Raw genomic sequence first — 18949 nt, 5'->3', positions numbered from 1 at the left:
AACTACTAAAGATAATGAAACATACTTTCAGGAACACAACTCACAGTTAAGCAAAAAGATTTCGCTTCACCTTGCAAAATTAATAATTTCGATGGCATCAAAAATGGCGGAGGCTGACTAGGGTCTTTTAAGTCCAAACCTAGTGGTGCTAATCTTTGGCATTGTCAGAATGTCCTTTCCTCACATGCAAGGCATACGTCGTTTCTCTTTGTGATATTAAGAGTCAATGTCTGAGAAAACCGGGCAAAATCTGAAAAAGCTGAAAGATGGGGGTCGGTCAAATTATTCCATACTAGCATCATAGATAGGTTAGGTGGACTTATGGATAAATATACTAAAGTTTGCTCTTCAAGTGTTTTGGTATAGGAGATATGAGAGCCACTCTCCTTCACCCCCTCAGGTCCTAGTTTTTCTGGTAGATTTGACCCAAATTTGACAGCCAGCAAAAACTGTACAATTTAGCAAACGGAGTTCGTGTTTTGTACCTGATATAAATGGTCATAGAACTTCTTGTAAAAAGCCAGAGATATGCGAAATAAGCAAAAGTCACTCTACAACATTTAGTTTAGGAATACCTATATTTCGCATTTTCGAATGAGCTAGAAATTAGCCATTTTCGAACTCACGCAGAACACACAACTAAATCTTCAGCAACAATCGGATGCTAAAACCAAATACTCTTACCTTCCCTCTATCACAATCAGCAATAATATTTTTGGGCCATTCAAACAGCAAGATGCTTCACCACCTCCATTACTCCTGCCACTCGTTGTCATGTACAGCACGACGCGACGCAAGCAATGTGCCGATTAAGCCGCTCTTGGATTCCACATTGGATTTCTCCACAGTTAAATATATGCAGTTGACTAAAATGGTCCCAAAAAAATCAGAACCCCTCTCTGGCCAATTTAACAGAAGGAAAATTTAAAAAGAAATATGAACTAAACAGAACGACGCCATCTTGAGTTGGATTGCTCTCAAGGGACTGGGACCTACTAATTTTTACTTTGGGTAGGGAGGGGACAGGGAAGGACCTATCGCCGGCGCATTGTTGCTAGAAACGTCTGTTTGTCGCGATAAACAGCTCAAGATCTGAACAAATAATGACATGAACGAATCATGCTCAAAATAGAACCAGCGCAGCAGAACCGTGCAATAGCGTGAAAAAATAACTTCATTGGATTTTTTTTTGAGCGCGCGGCTTTGGATGTACATTTCCACCGTCAAGAAATCAGAGATATCCAACTCCCGCGTTCTTCACAACTCGATAAAGCACGCTAAAGCATGAACAACTGGAATTGTTGAATTTAATAACAAAAACTGCAATGCCTTTATAAGAAAGTTTCCGTTTAGTAACTTCGAAAGAAGTACCGTTATTTGACATTTGTACTACATAACATTAGTAAAACAAATCGCTGTACAATGTATAAGCAAACTGATCACAGTTATTACTCAATAAATTGACTCTCCTAGGTTAATCTCTCTATTCGACACGCTCCCCTCTGAATCACTGAGGAAAGCTGAAATATGATCTCTACCTTTACCGCAAAGCAATCAGATTGGACGTGTGAAATAAGTAGACACAGTGTCATGGAATTGTTCTACCTTTAAAATAAACTGCGTAAAACTAAAGATAACTGACGGAAAATGTGCGCTTGATATTTAGAAAAAAGAATTTTCCTTGCAGATCCCCTTTGGGTGAATTTCCTTTTTCCTATAGATAACTGCCTTTTCCAAGGTATGTTTGTTTTTGCTTCCGATCTTTTGTTTACTTATTTTGAACTTTGCTAGTTCCGTTGATCTGTCAGTGAACACATGTCGTGAAGCGAAATATTTACCTAGGAGCCCTCACTGAATACGTCATTTGCTTTTAATAAAAGCGTTGGACTTATCATTCCGGCTTGTCATGTACACCAGAAGGCCTTAGGAGTATGCGCTTTTTTTGTTATAAAAGCTGCTGTTGAAAACTTACACAACAAATTAACAAAAAATTAGTTTTGGCTGTATTATCTCCGCTTTGATACCTTGATAAATATGATAGGAGATGGGAAGGAGGAGCTGCCGGACCGTCAAGAACGCTAATCAGAGAATAAACAAATAACATCACGTTAACGTAGAATCTGCAACGCCCGACTCTTAAACTCTGCTGGGATCACCACAAAATTGTCACCGAGTCGAATAAATAATTAAAGAAGTTATATATCGGTCCAAGGGAACAGTAATCTTACTATTAATTCAAAACATTCACCTTAAGCTTGTCCTCAAATTTTGAGGAAGCATCCTCCACTTTAAATCTGCTTGAATGGCCTTTTCGACAAGTGTTACACAGGGCTGAAACAATATTTGAAATGTTGATTTCAATTGAATGAGATGTTTGTTACATTGTAACAAAACAACGCATCTGATAAATTAGGAGAGATTTCCGAACTGATAAGAAACTACACGTAAGGTGAAAATATCTTTAGGTAACATATAAAGAGCAAATTAATTACCAAAAATAGGTGAATTGCGAGAAAATAATTTAAATATTGGCTTATTGTACATACCGGATCCTATTGGAACTGAAACTTGAAACTCCTGGTATATCTCTTCCGACACCTGTTTGTTTACCCGACGAGGATTTTTTAATTTTTTCGCTTCACCTCTGTGAGATGAGTGAGAGCAACTGGATTTTAACTTCTGGTAATGTGTTGTTAATTCGTATTTGTGCTTCGGACATTTCCCTGTCTTCCTCTGATAGAGAATGCAATCCGACGCGATTGAGAATAACATCAGCCTCGTTAATCCGTGTCCCTAAGCCTCGACTTCGATCCACTGACACCCAGATTAGTTAGATAATCTGTTAAATCCTTTCTGCATGATTTTAGAGGAAAGACATAAAGCTCATTTGGCGCGTATGGTGTTGGACCGTGTTGGACTGACAACAGTGGAAAATGAGCAGCTCATTTTGCGTTATACATTACGCTTCTGACTGCAATGTAAATACTGTCGCAAAAGACTGGAGCGAAGACCATATGTTACGTATTAAATGTAAATATTCATATGGTAAGAACAAAATTGTCATAAAATACTTTCGTACGTGTATAGTCTCTTACAATATAAAATAATCTGACGTTATTTTGTCGGATTTTTTCCCTTTGTATTGAAACAAAATAGAGTTTCTGCAAGTGAATCTGCAAACAAGACTTCCAACTGGGCTACGCTATTGTTTCTCCAAATTACTCTTGTGTTTTTGGCTCTTATTTGATTCGTTGTAATCCCTTCTTTGACAGTACAAGACAGCTTGACCCAGAAACTTCGCCTAATCAAAGCCCACAAAATGCAAATTAAATTTCAAAACGATTTTCCCTGCCCAGCAAGCATAACAACATGTAGGCCATTTAATAAGCAAGGAAAATGGTTGTCACTCTCGTTAGTATCTTCATTTCCCAATAGTTCGTTATTCCTTGTTATTTACAGCATGAGCCTAAACCAGCCTTCCTTAAATCAAAAAGCTTACTTATAAATAACAGCGTGGAACAATCATCCATGGCAAACCTTAACTAAGCCCCTGGCTCCCTTACAACCTATCAACTAGTTCCCAGTCTATCCCGAGTGAACAAATTCAACATGGCGTCGTTTTGTTTATTTTCGCGTTTTCTTAATTTTCTTTCCGTTAAATTCGCAAGAGAGGGGATTTGAATTTTTTGTGGAACTAATTTGATTAACTGAATATTTTTAACTTAAGACAAACCCAATTCGAAATCCAGGAGCGGCTTAAACAGCACATTGATTGCGTCGTGTCGTGCTGTACATGACATCGAGTAGTAGGAGAAATGGAGGTGATGTAGCATCTTGCTGTTTGAATGGCCCAAAAAGATTATTGCTGATTTTAATAGATGGAGGGTAAGAGTGTTTGGTTTTGGCATCCAGTTTTTGCTGAAGTTTTAGTTGTGTGTTCTGCGTGAAGTCGAAAATGGCTAATTTATTGCTCATTTGCAGATACGAAATATAGGTATTCCAAAACTAAATGTTGTAGAGTGACTTTTGCTTATTTCGCATATCTCTGGCCTTTTACAAGAAGTTCTATGCCCATTTATATCAGGTACAAAACATGAACTTCGTTCGCTAAATTGTACAGTTTTTGCTGGCTGTCAAATTTGGGTCAAATCTACCAGAAAAACTAGGACCTGAGGGGGTGAAGGAGAGTGGATCTCATATCTCCTATACCAAAACACTTGAAGAGCAAACTTTAGTATATTTATCCATAAGTCCACCTAACCTATCTATGATGTTAGTATGGAATGATTTGGCCGACCCCGATCTTTGACCACCTGCCCGGTTTTCTCAGACAATAGCTCTTAAGTCATCAGACTCTTCGGGTTCGTGTCGTGATTTGCAAGTGGATAGACTGTGCAAAATGTGAAGTGAAGTAAATGGTTTAAGCTCAGTTGGTTTGTAGACACAGCCGACACATTTTTATTGCCTTCAAGTGTAGCAGCGTTTACAGGGAGGTGACGCGATTTCTAAAAGCTTTTGGAACTCGCAACTAAGAAACGTTTTAACGACGAAGTCAAACATCCTTTTTACCACATTTGCTTGTGTACATATGTGGCAACTGGTTAAGTTCTCTATTCCGATTCGCCAAGCCATTTTTTCTTTTAAGTTAACTTTTTCCTACTTTTCCTACTTTGGTTTTTTATTTGGATTGTTTTTCTCATTTAACGATTTGAAAAAATTTCAAAATATGAAAATTTTTATGTTACAAGGCGAAGCTCAAAGAAGAACGGCCTCTTCGAATAACAATTTGAATGTTGGAATATCGTTGGGAGTGACCGAAAACGGGGTGTAATGCTGAAATTAAGCTAAACCAAAGGTAGCCTGATGATGCTTAAACGAAATAAACTTGTAATATCGGCTCAGTTTTAAGTCAGAGAAATTACATTAAATTGAATGTTTAAGAAATTGTGGTGGCCATCGTTGACCAACGAGATGTGGCCTTACTGACACCAAATGGATACAAATGGATAAAAGTTTACTTTGATTGTGAGGAAAAATAAAGACTTCAGTGTAGCCTTTTTAAAAGTTTGCATTAATGGCATGGTAAATAATGAAGAAGTACTGTTGAATTCTGGCGGGTTAAAAACCTTATTGCACTTCAAATATATTTTGATTTGCGTGAAATATGGTAACGTCAGACAGTCAAATGGATGTAGTGGATATATTGAGTAAAAGGGGTGTACAATTCTTGTTTGCCGAGCATTGAAAGCCTGGCTTGTGTCCGGCCGCCTTACTTAATAGAGACGAAGAACAATGGAAATGAAAATGCCGTTGATTTTACCATAGTTTTTTTCCCATTCAAGACTGAGTTAAAATCAGGACTAAGCGCCCTTACTGATTTGTACCGGCTTGAGAAACCTGAAATGGGTTTCGTTGATTAAAATATCTTTTGTTTGCTAAGATCAGGACAAGGAAATATCAAAATGCCACTGGCGATTAAAATGTTCTATAGCAGAGGATTTTGATCTTGTTTTTTTGAAAAGGTCCTTAAGTTAGGGTTAAGTAATGCTGCTTATCATCATCGGCACTGAATTGTCACGGATTCTCAAGTGAATTTCTATGTGGAGAACAAACCAGGATTTAATTTAAACGATACGCATTTCCACTTACAGTCGACTCCCTTTATTGCGGACCGTGGACACCCTCGGGACCGCGAGTTAGTGTCCTTTATAGCGAGAGTCCGTAATAGCGGGAATTTATTTCAGTCAAACGTCTGTAATTTGTTTTTACTGGGGATTGAGCTGCTGTTCGTATTATCAGGGTGTCCGTAACAGCGAGGTGTCCACTTTAGGCCAGAGTTGGCTGTACTGACAAGTGGCCCAATGTCTTCATGTTACCACCCATATACTTCTGTTCTAACCATCTACAGCTGGCTATAGATGCTCAGTTATTATCACTGAGATGTGGATCCGCTGGTGTAGTAATATCTGAAAAAAAAAACTGAACCGGTATTTTTGGCTCAATTTGCGCTGGTTGTTACTATTTAGTGTGAAAGGTCTAATCACGGTGACAGGTGCAAACTTTTCTAAATATTTCCTCGCTTTTTACTCTTCTGCACGCGGTAAGCTCTATCTTAATCCTGCATAATTTGCCATTGTAATGAACTTTTCTTGGCCAGTTTGCATCAGTTTTTCCCTGGATCAAACCTAATTTAAGAAGTCCAAGAACTATTTTACAATCCTTAGTTGCCATCTTGATTTTTTAAAGATGAATACTCTATAAGTTGTTACGTGTCAACCCTTCAAATTATTTGACTTTCCTTGCTACTGTTTGATCTGTTTTTACGGATAAGTGTTTCTAAACAGCGGTTATTTGCCAGCAGTGTTAAGACCATTAAAGTTGAATTATTGAAGCTTTGGGCGCCTTTTAGTCATCGCTTGTTAAAACATAGTTCAACCGCCGCAACTGATGACAACTTTCTTAGAAACCTTTTTTTTGACAGAAATGATAATGTGTGATAAAGCTTGTGTTTTAAGCTCTTGATTTTTGCAAATCATTAAAGTAACATCTGCTACGTTTACAATAAACTAAACGAATATAATCTGTTCAACCACGATGACATCTTTCTTAGAACCTTTAACAAAAATCATTCATGATGTGTGATAACGCTTGACTGTTTTAAGCTCTTGAGTTTTGCAGTTCATTAGAGAAATATCTGCTACATTTACAATAATAAACTGGAATACAATCTGAAAACTGTTCACAACTATCTACAGAGTTGCAACAACGTATTTCAATTGTTTTAAGACTGTTCCCCTTTTTGCAGTACCGAAAAAAGTTTACGTTGTATATTTAGCCGCATTAGTCTTGTGCAAATGTAGAACAGCTGATTTAGCAAGGACAAGTAGCCCTCTTATTTGCACAGTAGTAGTTGAAACACTTTCACTAGGTATTCAAACACATTTACATTAGAGCGATGGGAAGAGGGGTTTATCGATTTTCAAATCTTTTGAGGGGGCAAGGCGGGGGTGGATTCGAAAGAAACATCGTTAACGGGAACGAGAAAAGACATACTAGAGAACCAGTGTGGAAAAATAAAAACCTAACTTGTGATCCAGTGTAAAATATGTTTTTTTATTTGACATTTTTTTGGGGGGCTGTCGTCTGGGAAAGCTGCGGTGGAAGGAGTGGCTATTTGATTTTCAAGCCTTTAGAGAAGGAAGAAAGGGATGAGTGCGAAACAAGGATCGTTTGAATCAACGAAAAAAATCGTAGTTCGTACAAAGTAACTTCCAGGATGGTAAAAAATAAACCAAACGGTTGATCACGTATAAAACAAGCTACTTTATTTCATTGTTTAGGAGTAGTATAGTATCTTAAGAAATACCTCTAAGTATGGAGTGTCTGTGTGTGTGTGTGGGCGGGAAGGGGGGCATTTTAAGGGCTTAACAGTACTTATGTGTTGTAATTATGAGATTTACCTTTATGACATTAAGCAGCTTAACCCCTGTGTTCTCATCGTCTTTCTTTTTTGGAGAAACTACTTGCTAAGCTCGTATGGTAGGGATAGGTTTGCATTGGTTCATGAAACTGGTTTCTTTCCAGAATGCGCACTAGCGTCGACAGCATAGAACAGATTTTCATGGCACCCAGTGAACATGGACATTTATCACGGTTCCAGATCCAAGCAACGTGGTTTACATAAATAGCAAGCTGGATTGGTTAGAAAACTAGCGCTTCATTCCTGTATCGTTGCTAGCCAGGAGAACTGAAGCCTCCGAAACATCCTCTTTCCACTTTATCCACGAATAAAACCATGTTTCCGCAACAGAGTAAAAGAGGTGGGACATTTTTTTCTTGTATTGCCGTGCATTAGATTCGTCACGGTGTTTATCGCATGATAGCCCGGCACCTGATCATCCCTGATGAGGGTTGTGCCTTCTGTAAAACAAGTGTTTATTATTAAAACACTCCGACTGACCATTTATGTAATACATATTGGATTACGTTAATGCATACGGTGAAAATCTTTTCTATATAACTAGACGCGAGTGCGTTCTACGGAAGATATTCTAGATTCAGGCACAAACCCTACCACAGTAGTGCACCCTAAAAGTACCCCCAACACACACACGCGCACTCCATTTTCCTAACACGCTAGTCTTCAACAATTCTCATGAAATAAAGGAGCTTCGCCTTGTTTTAAACTTGATTAGCTGAGAGCTATTTTGTATGAACTACGTTTTGTTCGTTTACGCTAAGGATCTTTGTTTCGTACTCATCCCGTTCTTCCTCATCAGGGTTTAAAAATCAATAAGCCCCCTTTACACCGCAGCTTCCTACGGCAATATCTCTCCCCACCCCCCCCCCCCTCCTAAAAAAAGTAATGCGAAATAAAACAATTTGTCTTACACTGGATCACAAGTTGGGTTTATTTTTTACCACACTGGCTTTCTAGTATATATGACCTACAGCTTTTTCCATTCACGCCAACGGTGGTTGTTTGCAATCCATTCTTACCTTGGCCCCTAAAAAGGTTTGAAAATCGATAACCCTCTTCCCACCGCTGTAATGTGAATGTGTTTGTATACCAAGTGAAAGTGTCTACTGTGGAAACAAGAGTGCTACTTGTCCTTGCTAAATCAGCTGTTCTGTATTTGTACAAAACTAATGCGGCTAATTATACGAAGTAAACTTTTTATCGCGGCTGCGAAATGAGGAACGAGGTCTAAAAAAATTTCAAAAAAGTTATTGCAACTTTGTTGATAGACTAATCCCGTATATTCCCTTGGAAACAGTTTACAGATTGTATTCGTTTTGTATTGTAAACGTGGCAGATTCTTCTCTCTAACGAATTGCAAAAATCAAGATCTTAAAACACAAGCTTTACCACACATCATTATCATTATTATTACTAGTTTATTTTGGAAAAGGTTTCAAGAAAGATGTCGTTGCGGTTGACTACTAAAAGGCGCCCAAAGCTTCAATAATTCAACAATAATGGTCTTAAAACTGCTGGCAAATAAGCGCTCTTTAGAAACACTTATCCGTAAAAACAAATCAAACATTGACTTAACAACCTACAGAATATTTACCTTAAAATATCAGGGACGATCACATTGAGAATTGCAAAATAATTCTTTTCTATGTTAAAAACAGACTCAACCACCCCAATAACGTTCATTAAAATTGAAAATTATGGATTAACATGAGGCGTTAGAAACCCAGGAAACAGTTAGAAAAGCTTCTTTCCATATGTCACTGTCATTGGTCCTTTTATATTAAATAGTTACAGCCAACGCAATTGACCCAAAAACACCGGTTCAGTTTTGTTAGAAGTTACTGACTACACTTAGAAACCTTTCAGCCTAGTCAGAAGTATCTTTCGCTATGGATGTTAATGAAAGAAATATATGGATGAGACGTGAAACCACTGGGCCAGTCTTAAGTAGATGGAAATGTCGTGTCACTTAAAACTTATTCTAATGTTTTTCTTCCACGTTAGAATTAAATTGATATCGTAGCATGCAGTGTATGAAATGCATTACTTTGCCATAATTTACAAACTAAGCAAGTTGAGGACAGAAAAACCAAATTCCCCTTGCATAGACCATTTAAAAACAGTAGTATTTTGAAATTTTCCTTGTCTTGATTTCAGCAAACAAAAACAACAAAAAACGTTTGATTCAACGAAAACCGTTTGAGTTATCTCAAAGCAGGATATATCCGCTAGGATACTTAGACATCATTTTAGCTTCAGTCTTAAGGGATAGAAAACAACAACTACAACAACAACAACAAATTAAAATAAAACAAAACAACCGTAAACTTAATGGCACTTTTATTTCTACTGTTCTCAATGTTTATAAGGATGTTTTCCACTTAATTCAGAAACATTTTCTTAGCACGACTTCCAGGGGCACCCAAGGTTTCATTTCGGCGGATACCTGTTTGGATGCCCTTAATCGCTTCAAAAATTCGGCTTTAGTCGGAAAGAAAGTCAGTCTACAATTTCCTTCGACAAAATTTCAGCTCCAAATTTCGTAACACTGGTTAACTAATTCCTTTCGTTTTCCGGCGAAGGGGCAAATATGTCGCTCAAAATGCAAAAAATCGTCAGCTAGCGTTTTCATAAGACCAACTGACAACAGCTAGTAAATTCGGCGGATAAAGCTTCGAATGAATTTTCAGTTAAAGTATCCAAACAGATCAATCTATTATCTTACAGAAATACATGTCTGTTAAAGGGCACAACTGAGCGATCTGCATGGGAACACAGGATACAACATTACAAGTATTTTGCTTCTAATATGTTCTTGTTGAGTACCCCTGAACGTACAAAAGTTCCTTTTTTACTCAGACCATTACATGACAGATGAAGACCTGATTAACCGTTCCTTACCACGAAAATCATGAGCAGCCATGTTCCTCAAAATAAATAAACAACAAACTACAGCTACTACAGCTCAATATATAGCTAATTCCTTCCGCAGATCGGAAAAAAAATTATAAAGTAACGTCTTGTGAGTTAAGGTTTATTCTAGAGTCCTCTCATTCGTAAAAAGTAGGTTAGTCGGTTAGGGAAAAGAAACTAATTCCAACAGTCTTGATTATATTTTCCCTGTGATGGCCATTTTGCAACAACCAGTAGCTGTCGGACTCTGAGACATTCGATGACATTATTATGAAGGGGATTTATATTTCAGGGTCGCTTTAAATGAAGAAGTATACCCAGACATTTTTAAAAATTCACAGTAAACACCGGGAAAGGTAGCAGGCAATGAATCAGAAACTGCTAGTTTTTATTTCATTTATTTATTTTACATAAAATGGTCGGTCGGGCGATGTGAAACGTTTATGGAGATTGCCTAGACAGTCTAGCTACATGCAAAACCTATCCTGGTTATTTTTTATATTTTTGATGCCGACTTTCATTACTAAAACGATGAACATGAATTCTTTACCACTTTAAGATAGTTAAAACTGCATGTGTGTAAGCTCGGGGTTTTTATGAAGAAGGCGAGAGAAAATCGCTATATTTTTAAACTGGCAAAGGCCAGTTCTTGAAGATGAGTTGCCGTCGAGTTCTTTGTCGTCAGGTTAAAAATTCCTTAGTTGGCCGTTGTACTCCCAGACACAAATCTTGAATCGTTTGATGTGTCTAGAACTAATTTTGTAGAAAAAAAATTATCAGTTGTCGCCATTAATTAACGAAGAAGTCCTTCAGTATTAAAGGGGATCGAAGTCAGTAATATTCTTCTAAATTTTTTTCTTCTTGAAAAAAAAAAAAAATAAATAAATAAACCCTGGCTCGAAGGATAGTCTTTTGCAATGTATTATAGATTAGAAAGGCTTAATGAAGCTTCAAAAGTGTGCTTATCGTCCGCTTCTTTGCATGAAGTGTCGAGGTGCATGTTAAGCTACCCCTCGCCGAAAGAGGTGATATTTCATCGTGATGTGACAGGTCCCTTCTACGAGGCACTAATTAATTCGTCGTTCAATTTGAAAAATAGCGAGAGCATGGCAAACTTAATTTCAACTTTAAAAAAGGTTTCAGATTAAAGGCAAACGCAGCTTTCTTACATCACTCCAGACTTCGTTATTAAATAGTTTGGTGTTAACTAACTTGGTATTCTTGGCACATGCCTGATGTATATCAGTAGCCAATCACATCAGTCTTTTTCTTTGTTGCAAATCAGACCTCGAGACAACTGTGCAAAGCTTTGTAAATTACCAAAAAAATAATCATTTAAAATTGCTACAAGGCTGTGATCGTGCCAATTAAAATGAATAAAAGGATTCTGTATGACTTTATTTAAACGCGAAGTTAAAATCAATCTAGATATAAATTGAGCCATAACTGATTTATTTCATAACCAGTATGATCAGGCTAGCGTAAATGAAGGTGAATTTTCCGGGCGCTGATCAATCATTTAATCTTCCTTTCTTAATTTTTTTTCCTTTCCTTACTCGACACTTTCTTTAAAATGTTGTTTGGAGATCATCACCTTATATTTCGCCGTTTATAATCAGAGCAAATCAAAATCACCTACTTTGCCAAAACGGAAATTTTAGTGTTCTTAGCTTTACTCGACTGTTGCTTAAAAACATGTTTTATCCAAGCGAAACATTGATATTTTCCGCCAGTTACGATTTGTCTTGTATAAACGAACGTCCGTCTTTTCTACTCACGACCAAATTAATTTTCCCAAACAGCTCAAGTTTACCCAGGCTCTGTCAAAGCCCATTCGCACGATCCGGGAATATTAGTATTTGCACATGCATTTATTGAGCTTGTTCACCACTTAAAACGGATTTAAAGTCAATTAATAAATAAATAAAGAGCAGATAGCGATCTTTTCAGCTGCATTTTTAACTTATTACAACACTTTTTGGTCATTAGTAAAACATTTCGATGTTTTGCGTCAAGTCCAAAATGCATATAAATGAATATAATGAAATTTCAATTATATTTTCGCATGTAATTACTGCATTTCTTTGAATTTTTGATAATTGACATAAAGCCTGGCGCAGAATTTCATTTCTTCACTGAATTATAAATTAATACCTTATCAGTTTAAGGTCTGAAACTGGTCTATTAGCCAACGTGTTAGTTGAGTAAATCCGAAGTTGAGAACTCGAAAAGCCGCCGGTTATAGCTTTGGTTAGGTTTGTCTTTGAGCGAGCCGTCTTCAGAGCAGATGTACAAATATGCTTGCTATTATACTTGGTGCTCCATTGCAATTAAAGCTAATACAGCATTCATTAGTCCAAGGAATAATTCCTTGCTTTTCGTTTCTTTATCTCTTACAATCATGGAGCAATACCTCAGCCGTAACAGAAGGAACTTTTATCAGGTAATGCTTTGCGTATTGCATTTAATCCAGTCGTTTAATATTAAAACGTTTTGTCTGGTGTTCTCTAGCAGTCTAGCAATAATAACATGTTATTTCAGCTCAATTCAACTGAAAAGAAAAAATTCTAAATTCCAATTTTCAAAATATCGGGAAAAAAGGAGGAGAAACAAAGAAAGCGACACACGAAAGTACCGCGCACTGGGCCACTCTCATCCGGAGTGGTCACACTTGAGGGTTCCATCCACCGATCGATTCAAATGCTCAAGCCATATCAGTTTTGATTCAGGGATTGAAGGAATTAACCTCTGTAAATTGGCCTGCTTAGTTCCCTGTAGGACCATTCATTTCTTAGGTTTCTTTGTTCCTTGAAGTTTCTCGTTCAAGATTGCCTCTAAACTCTTCAGAGCAATCTCCACACTGATTGCTAAACCACTGAGAATCTATGATATATATTTACGCCTTCAGTTATTCGGGCGAATCACACAGCCAACTCCACAGCGTAGCTCCTGTACAGTAGAAGCTTCATTCACACAACGTAAACGCTAAGCATGCAGCAAGTGTGATGTGCTTGGGAAGTTAACGCGGCAGCTATGCACGAAAAATAAAACGAAGAAACGTATTGTTTTTTCCGGCTGTCGCATCCTTACACGCCAGCGTAGTATGAGTTTTAACCGTAGATCAGTGGTTAATCCGGCTCACTTCTATCGCCTAATTTTTTCGCAATTTACAGGGCGCAGCAATTACAAAAAAGCGTATTGATTGCGCTGAACTAGATTCTTTAATTCCTGTAAATTTATGGTCAAGGCTTCGACAAACTAGATTCCTTAATTCCTCTATTTTTCTGGTTTAAAGCTTCGGCGATAAAAGTCTAGATTCTTTAATTCCTGTAGTCATAGAATCTTCTATACATATCTGGGACCTGGTATCCGCAGACAACAGAAATAATGTTTAATACAAATTCCCCTAAGAAAGGAAGTTAGTAGCAGCTATGGTAATATTGTTGAAACAATTTTTTCCTGTTAACAAAACTGCGATGCATGCTCATCATTTTCTAGAAATCCGTCATTCCTCGGTTCAACTTCTTTTATAGCGTTTAGAACTCCCTCACCCTCCACTGATTCCTTATTAATTTGTAATGTACATGTATTAAGAATGACTGGTGGTTAGATGCATTAAGATAGGCTCTGGTATAACCGTAAGAAAACTTTCGTTTCATTCCACCTTTGTTTATTCACTAAGTAACCACAAAGTAAATGCAATGGAGCACAAGAGCGACAGTGTGTTACCTAAACAACATTTTACATGAAAAAAATACAGTATATGGCCCAGTATCGATCGCTTAACTTTGTAACACTGTATCTTCTTCTTTCTTGACTGGAGGTGCCTGAAATTTTGGATCTAGAACATTTGTTTATTCACAAATATAATGAAAGGAAGAGTTAAATCTAAATAATCATCAGGCTTGTAAAACGTACTTTTTCAGAGAGAGGTTAGGCTGCCCAGTATCCGAGCACCATATATAACCAGCCAAAGGAAACTTTATTCACTGGAAAAGAAATCGGCCATTATAGAAACCAAGCGCAAACCATAAATATGTGTTCATCTCTAAGAAACGCGGCGAGATAATAGAGGAAAATCATCATAGCTGCGGTCAGTTTCTGTTTAACGTTGTGTGCCCAGTTATTTTATGTATGTCTTTTTAAAAGTTTGAATAAAGGTTAACCGACGAAATTAAATTTTTGCAGAATATGTGCAAAAATTTTGGCCATTCAGCAAAGACTGCAGGTCGGATAATGGGTACGCACAACTTAGCACGGTTTCTAATTTCATGTTCTTCTCGAATGATTAATCATTGAAAATTCGTTTAAGTTCTATGCAACAAAGCTTTTCAACTATCGTCACGCCAGATATCCGAAAATTCTCTCGAAAAAATGACATATTACAGACCCTTATTCCCGGGCCTTATTCCATCAGCAGTAGTTTCACTGCGCAGTATGAGTTTCCGTTGCATTTGAGCTTTACGTCCACGAGAACAAGCATTCGAAAGCTTAAAGTTCTTTCATACCGTTTGTTGTTTTCTGCAAGTTGCTAAGACCGATCCAAAAAGTTCGATTTTAATTTTTATTGGCCGGATATTGGTACCGTTCGGAAACTGGGCAACATACTGTATGGAATTCAATTCCAATCAGAAGCTATTTTACAGTTTAAAATAATATTGTACAGTAAGTAAATCACATTGGATTGCCAAGGCGTGAGGTTGTGAAAGAGGAAAACAAAACCACCTAAAGAACTGAAAAAAGTTGTTCCCTTCACTTTTAAGGTCAAGCAGAACATTTTAATATCCTGCATAATCTCAAGCATAAATGTGACTAGATATGGATAGGTAGGGTTAAAAAACAGTTCAGACTCAAACATTAAACCAAATGATGGAATGATGAAAACATGCAACGAGCTACTCAAAAAATGTGATTGAAAAAACAAACAAAGAAATGGTTGGTGTATACTAATGATAAATTACTGGTTTCACGCCGGACTCCACCAAAAAAATCCTGCGTTACCTTACTGATTATGCAGCCCTATAAAGCCTTCATTTTCCAAGGCGTTTGGTATTAAATTCGCAGAACGGACAAATTTGGCCAGTTCCATTTTCTAGTGTATGAAAAAATTGTACGATGTGCGATGATTCATGTACAAAAATTGAGAACAGTTCAAAGTATCTAATTCAAAAATAGTTTCAGTACAAGAGAAAACAGTGTCAGCAGCCAGTAATGATGAATCCCATTACACTCTTTTTTTTCTTTCATAAGAAAGTCTAATCTTTGAGACTGAGGCTGAACGCTCTTAGTTTTGTGGCTATTTGAGCCTAAAAAGTTCTTAATTCTTAAGTTACCTGTTATGGTATGTCAATAAATCTATGCGGACGTGACCAAAACACCTATTAAACAGCAATGTGTGCCATAGAGTGAAGTCCCTTTATCATTTGGGTTAATTGGACTCTGTAGAATGGATTCATTTTATTCGTAATTATACTATTCATTTTAAAAAACATTTGGGTCAAAATGAAATGTTCTTAACTGACTCTCCGCCGCCTGGGTATCGATCTTAAATTTTAGTTAATCTCAGTCTCAACGTTCTTTAAAAAAAGGTTCTTATATATTCTTATATAAAAAAAGAGTGTAACGGACATAGGGTGGGTCGGATGACCCTCTTACATTTGTGTTGAGGTAAACTGAAGTAATATCTGAAAAGCTAAAAGCTCTCTTCTGAGGTTTAATTCTGGAAAATTTATTAACAGAGCGAGAAATGGCGAAAACAAGAACACGCAAAATATCGTGACGATAGCTGGTGGATATATTCGAACACACCACCAGCAAACATTCTTTATAGTCAACACAACCATGACCTACTTTCTATTGAACGATGGAAAAGCCATTAAACCGATCTTCCCGTGGGAAATATTTGTACTCTGTATAAAAAATAAGACAACAATGTAATTGTGGCCAATGCAGTGAAAAAGGAACGAACCTGCAGAAATTGTCATAAAAAATAATGGATGGACAATCTGTCATGCAGTGAAAAAATGCGCGTTTTTTTTTTTCGTGAGAGGCCTCAGAACAGTTACAATGATAAAAAAAAAATGACGACTTCGAGGCTAAATTTGAGTTCACTATTTAATTTCTAAATTTATAAAGGTTTATCTTGAATCCAAGAAAAGTGTCTTGCGTCAAAATCGACCAAATTTCCAGGTGGTTTTATATCCTTTTCTCATGCGTTTTTGAATGGAATCTTTTTAACACTTGCCTCACTGCAGAGGTCTTTTTGCAAGTTAAAGTTGAAATTTAAAACTGATGTTTCTTGAAGCGGGTACTGATTTTAATTGAACCTTTGTCCGTGTGGTCAAAGCAAAACACTACAAATACAGTGTACCACAAGTGAAAACATTATGCAATGCATGTTCCACACCGCTGCATTCAAATTTGCCCCAACTCTTTTCTTGACTGTCCGAATCTAATACAATTAGAACCATCAATGATCACTTTCAATAACTCGTGCTCTAGAAGCCAAAGACGACCAAAATGTTTTAAACGTTTGTCTTTTGAATTTCGTGGTGACATGACACTGAAGTTCTCGAAGGATCAGATCACAAGCAGGTGTGACTAGATTAGCTTATCATGACAACACTACAAGGTTGTTTTAAATATACATTTAACTTGGTCATTTGTAGGGCTTAAACATCCCTGAGAAAGCTGGAAAGCCCTTGAGGATCGAGGAATGGACTGTATTAAAAAAATGTTGCAAACTAAAATGGCATTTCACGGCATAATTCAATGCTGAGACGTCAAGTAAAAAGTAAGACTGGAAAGTGGAAATATATAGATAATAAACAATTCCAAAATGTTCGTCCATGCCCCTATGGGTACGATTCCCAAGGGGTGAAATGAAGTAAATAAAGAATATATTACCTAGAGTTTAAGAGTTTTTTAAAAGGTTTGGCGCGAATCAAATCCGTTTGAATGTTCAGAGAAGGCAGGTTTGACGTCCTTGATGAATAGCATTTTGTAAATTAAGCAATCAAACTTGTTTGTACATTTCTTTAGAACTTTAGAAGATGGTTAATAGGTTCCTTTTTGTCCAAAAACCACGTTTCGTGATGAGATGTTTTCCGATGGCAGAATAACGATGCTTACGGATGCGTTGATGTTGGTGTCGGGCAGTGACCCAACATAATTTGCATCACACAAATCACCTTCAAAAAGATAAACAACGCGTTGTGTGTTTACAAATTGGAGGTTTGATTTCCTTAACACTGAGAATTTGCGATAATTTCTTGCTTGTAAAAACAGGTTGTATGTTGACATCAATCTTGGATCCTAGTGACTGTATGTCTTTGCGGACGCGATTGGCTGAACGCTGATCTTTAAACGAGGGGTAATTAAAATTAGAATGACCAGCCTTTTTGTAAACCTTGTATCTTGACACCTTCTTCGACGAAAGGGAATAGACCTTTATCTATTGTTCTAAGGCATTCACGTCCGTTTATATGAAGGGAATCAGTTCTGTATAAGAAGGAGCTGAACCTAAAACCCTTGGTCGGCTTGAAAAATCGAAGTTGTGATTAAGGCATTGTGGTTTTGTTTTTGTTCTTGACAAAGTTTCATAAAGAGCTCTAACAATAAAAGTCTATATTTCACAGCTCCCAAAACGTGGTCAGTTCTAACTGTTTATTCTGAAGTGAAAAAATGAGTGGTATATCGAGCAGTACTTTCATATGATGCTGCACAATGTGTGTGTATGTGTGTTCTACACTTTTGAGTCTGTGGCTGAAATCCTAAAGTGTGACCATTCAACTAAAAGCTACTGAGCAGCATTGTCCTGTGTAGTTATCTATTATGCTGTACAAGATGGTTCTACTTCTACCTTAAAGACTTTTGATGAAATCCTAAAGTGTGACCATTCAAATGAAAACGTTCCTGTGGTGCTGTTTATGGAGTTGTTATATCTTTATTTTAAAATTCTAAAATGGAAACTCCTCGGCAATACTTTCCCTTGGTGCTCCGGTTCGTTTTTTATTTTGTTCAGCATATATATTTTTTATAACAAAACGAAATTTTGAAATTCTACGTGGGCGCTTTGTCAGAAGCGAGAGAATGAAAGCTAGCTGACTTGATTTCTTTATTTTACGTGTAGCAGGTACAAGTCATCCAACCAGCACTGAATTGCTTAAAACCCGTTGTTTTTTTTGCTGAATACGCCACCAGTTTGTATAATTCTATGCATCATACAGTTCTGTTGGAGAGAGCACCACGCCGCTCTCACGACTGTGTTAATTTGAAACGCTTGTCCGAGTCGTTGCCTAGACTGCGAGCCGTTTTCCTACAGGCCGCCCTCAGTCAATTAACACGATTGGAAAATGAAGCAATCAATCACGTCCAAGAGATACTACTTACCTAACAGGTCAATACGAACAGTTAGTTTCTTCAGTACAACTTGCTCGCTATTTTTCATTGTCATTGACACAGAAGTTTTTCAAAACTGAAATTTCTTTGAATTGATGTTTTTTTTCTAGTAGAATGCAATTTACTTACATTTTAAATGTCATTTTGGCTTCACCA

At 37.1% G+C, this 18949-nt stretch overlaps 1 protein-coding gene across 4 annotated transcripts in view; it reads left to right on the top strand.

Moving 5' to 3' along the window:
- The window catches only part of LOC146451172 (uncharacterized), a 31696-nt gene that overhangs the window by 2536 nt on the left and 10211 nt on the right, over positions 1-18949 (top strand). Inside the window, exon 1 of one of the 4 annotated variants that reach the window (XM_085099509.1) lies at positions 7585-7820. The exons of 2 other annotated variants lie outside the window; for them this stretch is intronic. Coding sequence is in view for 1 of the 2 variants with exons in the window: in XM_085099506.1 (XP_084955632.1) it covers positions 12681-12836 (156 nt within the window). In the remaining variant the exon portion in view is untranslated. Of the gene's footprint in view, positions 1-7584; positions 7821-12395; positions 12837-18949 lie in introns of those variants that run through there. One more of the 4 variants, XM_085099506.1, reaches the window with a different exon arrangement.

Source organism: Pavona decussata, unplaced genomic scaffold, assembly GCF_977016875.1.
Source record: "Pavona decussata unplaced genomic scaffold, jaPavDecu1.1 SCAFFOLD_395, whole genome shotgun sequence".
Taxonomy (NCBI): domain Eukaryota; kingdom Metazoa; phylum Cnidaria; class Anthozoa; order Scleractinia; family Agariciidae; genus Pavona; species Pavona decussata.
Note: the sequence above shows the minus strand (reverse complement) of the source record. Positions and strands in the feature narration are given on the sequence as shown.